Raw genomic sequence first — 10,138 nt, 5'->3', positions numbered from 1 at the left:
GAATAAGATTATTTTTTCATTTAAAAATGAAATTTTGTGATTATTGTAATTGCTGAAATGACAATATGACTTAACATGTCATGTGAAATTGCAGCGCCAGATTTAGATCAATATTATAGCGCTAAAACATTTTCCTTTATGGAAATGGAGAACTAAAGCCACCAAGTCATTATATGTTCAATTTACTCAACCACACTCTCTAAAAGCAGCACTGTTGGCCTCTACCAGACCATATAATCAGGAAAGCAGCCAAGTCATGAACAATAATAACTCGACCTCACAAATATAGAGTTTTCCTGTAAAGAATGAGACATGGGATAGATATTTTTTTTAGGAAAAAAAAGAGTAAACTAACCAAGTTTATTCCATGTGTAAATCAATTTTAATTCTACATTATATAGAAACTGCGACTAAAGAGACTGTAGTTTAAATCTATGGAAACAAAAAGCCGGCCATGAAGAGAAGTCATAATCTGATGCTTATTTTTTAAGCAAAGTAACAACTATCCTACCACCAGTGATCACTTGGTCTCATCAACTCCACTTATTCTTCCAGTTTTGGCCAATGAAAAGGAGACTCGAATGTTGCAGGGAGGTGACGTGAGGCTCAAGCACTGCTAGTTGAGTCGCCGAGTGTTGGGTTCAGCAATGGCTCGGTTGCAAAAGAACGGTTTTCAGTTCCTTCAGACATAATTGGGATCTTAACTTTCGCTCTTTCCATCTCCTTCTCAAGTTCTTCCTCCCGTCTCAATGCGGTGAACTGGGTGTCTAACGACCTGGCTGCTCCAAGCCATGCCAGAACAATGACCAAAAGTACTCCTCCAAGGTAAGGAGTTGAGTTTGCAAGTGATCCAAATGTCAAAATCATAAACTGCTGGATAAGAGCACCACCAGACTTCCCCAATGGGTTGCAGACGACATCAATGGCTGCCTTTCCTTTAACCTGGAGTAAGATTCATAGCCAGTTTGAACATAAGAGGTCTCAAGATGAAAACTAAATTGGAAAACTCCAAACCTTCTTCAAGGATGACAAACTGGTAATTAAATGAAGGCATAGTTAAAAGTATCTACTAGATGGGTTCTAAAACCTAAAATTCCAAGTGAAGAATCGAACCTTGGTGTCTTCATCCAAGGGAATGTATGCCATTTCTTTGCACGGGTCGAACAAACTATACTTGGCACTCTTGCTGAAAATGTTTTGCAAAGCACCCACATATACAGCTGCCAGAAGAGGAGTCATCCCCAGGCTTGCAATAGCCGGTGAAAGTGGCCCACCGAATAATATCAAAGAGAAGAAACCAACTCCAGTCAGAAGTAGTACAGTAGGTGTGATCTTTGCAGCAACTCCCCATCCATATTTTTCAAATATAAATCTGCTGAGCAACATCATTGTGAAAGTCGCTATTCCAGTGGCAGTTGAGAAGTCACCCATAAAAGAAGAGTACTCATTGGGGCTTGGAAACTGCTCATCGCATAAGGCAACAACAGCAGTGAATAATCAATTAGCAAATTGATCCTTTTTTTATCTACTGTTAAGGACAAGCAAATATCAAGTATCCTGCTAAAGTTACCTGAGCTTTGAGCTTGGACTTCCATGTAACCTCAACAAGGTTGATGCTAATACCATATGCAACCACCAAAGTGGCTAGATCTCTGATGTATGGTGAAGACACCAAAAACTTCAAACTCTCCATTGTCCCCATTTTGGGCTTTTCCTGTAAAGTACAAAACGACGAATGCATAAGTAAAAAGGTTTTTTACAGGATAAATGCATATTTTAGAATTTCATCAGGAATTCAAGATAGGTTTGATTTGATAGATTAATGTCAGGCACAATTGCCAAAGATTATATAAGAGACATGACACTTCCGTTGATACCATGGCAATAAGAGCTATTACCCATACATAATAAAACATACAGACTTCCAAAGCATTTTGAATTCATTAAGCACCATGTAAAGAAAAGCTGAACTTGGGAAACAGAAAAACATCGACAAGGATTTCAAGAAGCTTTAATGATTACCACAAAAATGTTGAGGATTTTTAAGACTTAGGCAACTTTTTTAACTCCAGAATACAAAACGGACAGGCAATAGCATGATAAACAGTAATCTGGTGCTAAAAAGAGAGCTAAAGTGGAAATTTCGGACCAAAAAGCACAGAATCAGACAGCCTATGTATCAACACAACTAAAATGTGTAAGCAAGTAGTCTCATAGCAGTAAAGTACCTTCTTCTTCTTGCTGCGGATGGGAAGAGGAGCATAAGCATTTGTCCACCAGTATAGACCACAGATTGCAAAGCCCATCACCACCACAATACTCATCATCCCTCTTAAGGACATGGCCCAACCATCAACTCCAGGACCCAAATTTTGCCTCATATTAGAGAAATACTTTACTGTTCTGCCTGAGAAAACGAGGGCAATATTTGCCCCCAGTCCAAAGAGAGGGTAGAATTTTTTTGCTTCATCATAGGTAGTTATCTGCACAAAACACATATAACATTAACTACACAACAAAGTTGGCAAGCAGGCCACAGAAACTGCTATCGCAAACTTGAGAATTGATTTTGTTTATTCTGTAATTATCCAAATTCTAGGCAAACAGATCAGATGGGTTGCTGAAAGATGATCGGTGACATATGTGACAAGAAAAATTGATCTTAGTATTAATCACACGTTATAGTAAATGCTAAGGAATCCAGCATGTTGAAATATCAAACCACCCAAGTTAGTTCCTGGCAAGTTGACCTATACGCTGTGGTAAAACAGAAATCACATGTATTGCCTGATTACTTTTAAAGGGTAAAAAAACAGAGCACCATTCGCAATGAAAAAAACAAATAATGTCAAGACTTTAATCTGATCCAAAGAACCCATTCCACTTCCATTACTGAGCAGCCGACACAAATGCACTGTTTCTACAAAAATTTCATTTCTAAGTAAGATGGTCTATTATCTCTGTGTGAATAACGTTCATATAGCATAAGCAATCAAATAGACAAAGATAAATGACATCTAATAATGGTATATCAAATATCTTGTAAGCGGTAAGATTAATAGAAATGCATCATAGAACAAGGTTATACCTGATTGGCAAAACCCCAGAAAAGCACAGAAACCACCACACTCCCCCACAATTCAGCCATGACATAGAACAAACAAAAGCTCCAAATCCTCAGGATTGCAAGAGGGCCAAGGAATCTTGGGCCAAGAGTGTTGAGAAGACTGTCAGCAAGCGCCTCAGGGTGGATGTAGCTGCTCATGGGATACAACACGAACCCGAAAGCCCCGAAAAAGGCTATGAATGGAAGAATAACAGTGTAGAAGAGAGCCTTCTTTGACAAAACATTAGACAGCTTTGTGTACAAGAGCATGAACCCAACAGCCATGGGCAAATTCACCCAAGTCTTTAAGAATGGTATAATCTCAGCACTACTCCCTTTAGCTGTGACAACCAACACATCTTTAGTATCCCTCAGGATTGTGTAGTTGAAAAGAATACAAAAGAACATCAACCCAAGTGGTACAATCTTCTTGAGGCTTGAAACCTCAACCCCCAAGAACTTGCGCTCCTCAGTTTCAATGTCACCAAACCCATCAGCCGCAGCAGCCTCAGCTCTGCATACGAACAAGTTCCTCTCTTTTGGGCCCAAGCCGTGAGCTTTAGGGGCAAAGGTTTGAAATTTCTGGAACCCATTTGAGGAGGAAGAGGATAGAGACAATGACCCAGTTGGGGTTTTGGGTTTTGTGGAGAAAGCTCTCTGCTTTAGTCCCAGTGAAGAGTGTGAGAATCCGGCCTTGGGATTTGGGGGCAGGGAGAGAAGCCCTCTGGTTTGTAGAACAGCCTCCATGTCTCTCTTTTAGGTCTCTTCAACAAAACCCAGAGGCAGGTTTTAAGAGGAGAACACAGATAAGGGAAGTTGGGGGGGGGGATGCTAAAAAGGAAAGATAAGGTGGGGGTCTTGAGGGTTCCTTTTTTTATAAAAACTTTCTGAGAAAGGTGTGATGGGTAAAACAATGGGTAATACACAAATATCTAAGTAGTGAAAACAAAGCCAAAATCATATCAAAGATGTAAACTTTGATTCTTCGAAAAATGAAAACTTGAATCTGTTTGATGGGGGGAAGAGAAAGAAGAAGAGCAAGTTGGTTAAATTGTGATATGGTCGCGGCCCCAAGAAAACACAGATGGAAATGGGAGCGTGAATGGAGGCAAATAAGGAGTACGGCAGAGTCGGGGTAGTCGGAAAAGTATCCCACAATTTCGCCAAAGAATGGTTCTTGTGAGGGTGGATTTTCACCCAAATGCCCTTGTTTTGGGAAGTTATGAGGGAAATGCAGTGGGAGATATTTGTCACACACTTTATAGGGTGTGGAGTTGATTTGTTGGGGCAGGGACAGGTGGGGCTTTTGAAAGTTACATCTAGGGTTACAAATTATTTGTGGAATGTGATGTCAAAATGGACTCCACATTTTCTAAATAGTGGCTTGTGGTTTGTATCATGTGTTAAAGAACTTGACAAGATTGTAACCAAAATAAAACTTGAAAAGATGTACTGAAATTTTTTTTAACAAAAATTGAGCTAGAAAAGACTTGAGAGAAGATGAAAATGAATTTGACATCTATTTTGACACAAGAAGAAAAAGAAAGTTTTGATTTATCATTTGTGACTGTTTGGCTTGAGTAGCTTGTTATGTGAGGTTCTTGGAGGGGTCTTCACACCCTTACCAGCTGAACTAGTGTCTAAATAGTATATCATAATTTTTTTAAGAAGATTCTTATGGTAACTTCAACTGTTAAATCCAAATTAAACAATAATTGAGCATAAATGACCATTATATAGATAACCTCAGCTTGTGTGTATATCAAAAATTGGAAATTTTGAAACATAAATTCTTATGTCACATTAAAATAGTGATCCATGTCACATAAGTGTTTTTTTTAGTTCTCGCGAGCTTCTTGTTTCAAAATAAGCATCCCAAAATCCCTCCCAAACTTAAATGATCAAAAACTTTCCAAGTCAAAACTAGGGGCTTTAGAGTTGTACATCAAATCTTTTATTTTATTTTCATTCTAAATGACGTTCGCTCATTAATAAACGTATACACTATTGTCATATGCTTGTCTATAAGGAATTCCTACTATTCTCACCTTCGGGTCCGTGTGATTGTGATTTTTCTATATATCATAATCGATTAGTAGATTTATAAAGATCCATCAATACTTCAAGGTACTAATGAGTGGGACACGATGAGTTGTGCGGTAGTTGCACGTTTAGACCATTTTTGAAAGAAAATTTCATGATTTAAGAACCAATCTTGGCTATTGAAAAGCACATGTAGTTTCCAACTTTGCACCAACATAGCTAAGAAGGCACTCTCGTCCTTCGAAAGATTGAAATATTCAAGTACCAAAATCTTTGGAAGCTTGTTAATATGAATAGTAAGGAATTGGGACACCTCTTTGTTGGCTTATGAATATTCTTGTTTGCGGTGGTCAAATACGGCTTTGTTAACCTTGCTTCCTCGCAAGGACCAACGTTGAAGTGTACTATTGGAAGAGGTCGGAAGAGGGTGATCAATAAATAGAAGTTACACAAGCCCTTATAGTTTATCCGATTCAGACTCATAGCAGTGTCGTCGCAAACGAACTATAGCTATTCCAATGGTCATGTGTGACCCGGAAGTACTCCTTCCTCCATGTGTGAGAGTGATACTTGCAACCCATTTGATAGTTTTTATGAATCCTTCTATGTTTCAGTTACATATGATAGTAAAATGCTTAATAGTTAATATACAGTAACATTGTTGCATAGATTGTAGAAACCCAAAACTAACCATAAAATCCCACGAGTTTTATATATTTGAACTGTAACTCACGAGTGAGCTGCCCCCAACTTAATTTGCTCTCAACGGTCGATAATTAACGAATCCCCATTGTCACACAGACAGGCATAAAGGCATTTGCCTTAAACAAGTTGGTCCAAATGGCTTCGGTGGCGGTGGACGTACTCGGTTTCGATGATGGACGGCGTTGTTTGACCCACGTCGCCCTAAAGGTCCACATCAGAATACAAATTTCCTAACCTCGAAAACTGAACTCCTCACGCCGTTCAACACGTAATCCCTCCCTCCTCATAAAACAGGGCCCCATATAAACAACCGTATTTTGTTCACCCACGTCATCCCTATATCTCTCTTTTCTCTTTTCTCTTTTGTCACCATTGTCCACTTGTATGCTACGATTTGATTGGGAATCATATCTTTTACACTGTGAATGCTGTTGCCTCCTCGATCAAGAATGGTGTGAACCTTTGCTTGTATGAACCCTAAGTTAATCCTATTCTCTGGAAGCAATCAGGTCATTTTCTAAACGACCTGAAGGTATTGTCAGATTTGTGGCTAAAAACATCGAGTTTGTGTACACACCAACCAATTAGATCATACGACGGTAGTAGGTTCTTTTAGTGGAGTAATTATTCTCTGCACCCGACACATCACGTGAAATTATTATGTGATTTACCTAGTCGATCTTATTACGTCATGTTATAATTAACATGCACGCAGTAAAAATGATAAAATTTTATTTACATATAAGAATCAATCAGAAACAATCACAGTAAAAAATGAACCAATAACATTAAGAGGATACGTCACGTGAGATATGTGGCGGTTATATATAATAATTTTTCTTTTAGTGTCGGAAAAATTGAACTAAATGATTAGTGTTGTTTTTCTTTTCCATAGAGGTAAAAACATCACTTTCATCATGGTGGTAATTGAGATTTGTCATGCCAGTAATATCAATCTCTATGCATTGTAATCATAAAGTTAATTGGCAGGTGGTACATTAGTCCAACTTAATGTATGACCTTAGAATGGATGAGAATTGTTGAGCTAGAGGGATGGTGACCATCATATAGAGGCCTTTAATTACTTCAATCACATTTATTTAAGTCTTAAAAGTCATTGCTCATTGGAATAATGTGGGACTAAAATCGAGCTCAACATGAAGCTCAACATGCCGATGACATGGATGGAGTTGTGTCTGTTGCCAGGGCACCAGGATATATTCTGTGGTGTACTGATGTTACTTTAGATGTTCAGGCTCATGATTCACCTATCGGCTCTGAGGATATATCTTCCCTAATGGACATGGCTACAAAGTGCCATCATCATTTTCTCCATATGATTAATAATACTACATAATGTGCTATACTGCTATTCTGATATTTTGACTTTGACAACTTTCCTAGTGAAAGAAGGAAATGCCAAATGTCTTCACTACTGCTATCAAATCATCAAATGTTATCAGTGTCGATTGGCTTGATCGGTGACTAAACTACATATATAATCATTATAATGATTTAGCAATTTGTCAGAGAAGCGTATAGTAAGCACCCTTGGAAGTTGGAATCTTGTCCGGTAGATATATCGGCAAGAAAATACGAAATTGATCACCAGCATGAATGCATGATATATATCAGGCTATCAGAGTATCAGCTGTTGCTAACTGATCGAACTCAATAATTTATCCCCGAGATGGCAGCAGAGGAAACCAGTAAATGGTGTGAAGAAGGTGAAGTATAACCAATGATCATAGCCAACAACTAGACAAAACCAGGTTTCCTCCTTTTTCATAAACTTCACCAATTGTTTTTACAGCTTAGAGAATAATTTATGTCCTTTTTATATTGCTGAGAGGAGCAGTGGAGATCGTCAAACAAATTATAAACCTGGCAGTTGCAGAAAACCTTGACAGACAAGTTCATGATATCAAAATCAAATCCATACAACACGTTTAACATTAGTTGCGCAAGTTTAGTTGAAGTTCGATTTGATCGAAGACATAATTGAAGCATTGCAATTGAGCCAAATGCCGCGCGCTGCATTATCCCCGAATTTCAAGTTTTCTTTTCTTTACGTACCTATCATACCTCCACTGACTTCAACATGCTCAAATCCCCGCCGGATCAGAACAGGCCAGTGTCGATCAATGTTATGCTGCCGGAAGATTCTGGTTCTTTTTATGGTACTATTTTTCCCAGAGGTTCGATTTGACTTTGTACAAGTACTCGTCTTTTTTGAGAATAAATCCAGTACGTAAAGATCGAGTGAACCAAAACAGCGGGCATACATAAAAACAAGCAACCGTACCAGAAATCCTTGATCGAGTACTACTCAGAAGTCAGAAGAGTGAACCAAAATTATCTGTGGACATTCACAATCCCTTCACAAGAGGAGGTTCCGATTAACCACTGAAAACCATTTCTACCTTGACTGCAAGTCGATCTGCCATGTAATCTCATTTGCGCATGATAGCAAGCTAGGTTACGAACGTAGCAATGAGTCTATACATCTCACTACTCATTTTGAAAATGCCAAATGAAAGAACAAAAGTTAAAATACAACTTATTATAACATCAAGATCAAATTACACAACTTGTCACCTCCCAAATCCAAAAACCACATTCGGCCAGGGGTTTAGGGTTTAGGTCCATACTTCTCAACCCTCTCATCAATCCACTCCCTCATATCCTTCAAAACAAGCTCCGCATTCTCATCCGGCTCTCCTTGTATTAACGAATGGTACATCCCCTCGTAAATCTTCAAGCTCTTGTCCACACTCGATGCCTTCTCATACAACAGCTTTGACGACGTCGGACACGTCACCCCGTCGGAGGTCCCGTGCACGGTCAGAAACGGCGCCGTTACGCGGGAAAAGTTATCCTGTACGTACTGGCACATCCTAGCAATCTCCCTCATGGTCCCCACCCTGGGGGGCCCAGTGTATCTCCTAGGGTTCGAAGCTATAATCTTGAGCTTCTCCGGGTCCTTGATGGCCTTCCCGACCATCTTGTTGTCTGGCATCGCCGCCCACGTGTCAGCGATACCGAACAGGAGTCCGTAGACGAACAAATGAAGTCTGCTGGGCTTCATGTTCTCCGGGATCACGAATAAGGGAGCCGAGAATATCAGGCCCGTCCACGTGTCGGGATCGGAGGACTGGAAGTACATGAGCATGGTGGCGAGGCCGCCCATGGACTCGCCGAAGAGGAAGGCCGGGAGGTGGCGGTAGGGCTCGCTGCGGCGGACGTGGAGGAAGAAGGAGAGGGAGGTGGCGGCGACTTTCTCCAAGTCGCCGAGGTAGCAGCGGAGGCCGTCGGAGCGGCCGTGGCCGAGGAGGTCGGCGGCGAAGACGGCGTAGCCCCAGGTGGAGAAGGAGATGCATATTTTCTGGAAGAGCCAGCCGGTGTCGGAGCCGTAGCCGTGGGTCATGTAGACAGTGCCTTTGATCGGGACGGACGGATCCAACGGCAGGAAACTTTGGGTGAAAATCTGGCCGTTGGGGGTTTGGAAGTAGGATTGGGTGTTGCGCACCCCTTGGGAGGCGTAGTACTCCTCCGGGGGCGCGTCGCCCCAGAAATTCGGAGGCGTCTCCGGCGCCGGTGGTGATGGAGATTTTTCGGTGGACATGTTTTTCGGTGGGAATGATCGAATCGATGGCCTACCCGCCACTACGGCAGAGAATATAGGGATTAGGGAGTCGGTTGTTGTTGGGGTTGGTGAGAAATGGGTTGGTGGGCTGACCGTGTGGCTGGGGCCAGCCGCAGACTACAATTTGGTGTTGACGTGTGAATGTTCCGTGAGAGTATCTGAATAATATCGGTACTGGAGGTTAGTTTGGGGAAAGTGTGCAATTTTGTGGAGGATGTTGTTCAGGGGACGGTGTCGTTTGATTCGAGTTTAGACATTTCTTTTCTGCTAAATTTCTCTTTTTTGATCAATTTATATTGGCGGATTTTCAATAGAAACTTAGCTATAGATTAGCGGAAGAAAACCAGAATGTAACTACGGGTTACATAATTCACTTACGATGGAAATAGTATTGGTGTTTTGTTTAAAGAGTTAGATGAAACGCAGGATTAGCCGTCTAATTCTAGTTAGCACACTTTTTTAGTAGAGAAACGGAGTCTCTTGGTTGCGCACGGCCCTGAACATACACAACCATGTGTTGGACATGTGGTAGGAAAATAAATGATGACGTTAAGCTTTTCAAGTTAACCACGCTTAAAAATAAATTGCAACACAATCACATCTCATCTGTCCATTATAATAATCAAACTTGAATTCCA

The 10,138-nt window shown here is 40.6% G+C and overlaps 2 protein-coding genes across 2 annotated transcripts; both read right to left on the bottom strand.

The window, feature by feature from the left end:
- Positions 1-341: 341 nt before the first annotated feature.
- Positions 342-3,934, bottom strand: LOC126797861 (ADP,ATP carrier protein 1, chloroplastic-like). The gene is made up of 5 exons (XM_050524602.1): positions 3,089-3,934; positions 2,229-2,483; positions 1,571-1,714; positions 1,114-1,461; positions 342-942 (listed from the first exon to the last, which is right to left on the bottom strand). The coding sequence occupies exons 1-5, from the start codon at positions 3,851-3,853 to the stop codon at positions 607-609; spliced, it is 1,848 nt and encodes a 615-aa protein (XP_050380559.1). The 5' UTR covers positions 3,854-3,934; the 3' UTR covers positions 342-606.
- Positions 3,935-8,295: 4,361 nt separating this feature from the next.
- Positions 8,296-9,548, bottom strand: LOC126798711 (caffeoylshikimate esterase). The gene has a single exon (XM_050525752.1). It carries the CDS (start codon positions 9,477-9,479, stop codon positions 8,487-8,489), a length of 993 nt encoding a protein of 330 aa, XP_050381709.1. The 5' UTR covers positions 9,480-9,548; the 3' UTR covers positions 8,296-8,486.
- Positions 9,549-10,138: the final 590 nt, after the last annotated feature.

Source organism: Argentina anserina, chromosome 6, assembly GCF_933775445.1.
Source record: "Argentina anserina chromosome 6, drPotAnse1.1, whole genome shotgun sequence".
NCBI classification, from domain to species: Eukaryota; Viridiplantae; Streptophyta; class Magnoliopsida; order Rosales; family Rosaceae; genus Argentina; species Argentina anserina.
Note: the sequence above shows the minus strand (reverse complement) of the source record. Positions and strands in the feature narration are given on the sequence as shown.

Coding starts and splice junctions, on each gene's coding strand:
- LOC126797861 (XM_050524602.1), bottom strand. CDS start 3,853: ATGGAGGCTGTTCTACAAACCAGAGGGCTTCTCTCCCTGCCCCCAAAT. Junction 2,484..3,088: donor TCTGGGGTTTTGCCAATCAG/GTATAACCTTGT, acceptor TGTTTTGTGCAG/ATAACTACCTATGATGAAGC. Junction 943..1,113: donor CCTTGGATGAAGACACCAAG/GTTCGATTCTTC, acceptor ATCTTACTCCAG/GTTAAAGGAAAGGCAGCCAT.
- LOC126798711 (XM_050525752.1), bottom strand. CDS start 9,479: ATGTCCACCGAAAAATCTCCATCACCACCGGCGCCGGAGACGCCTCCG.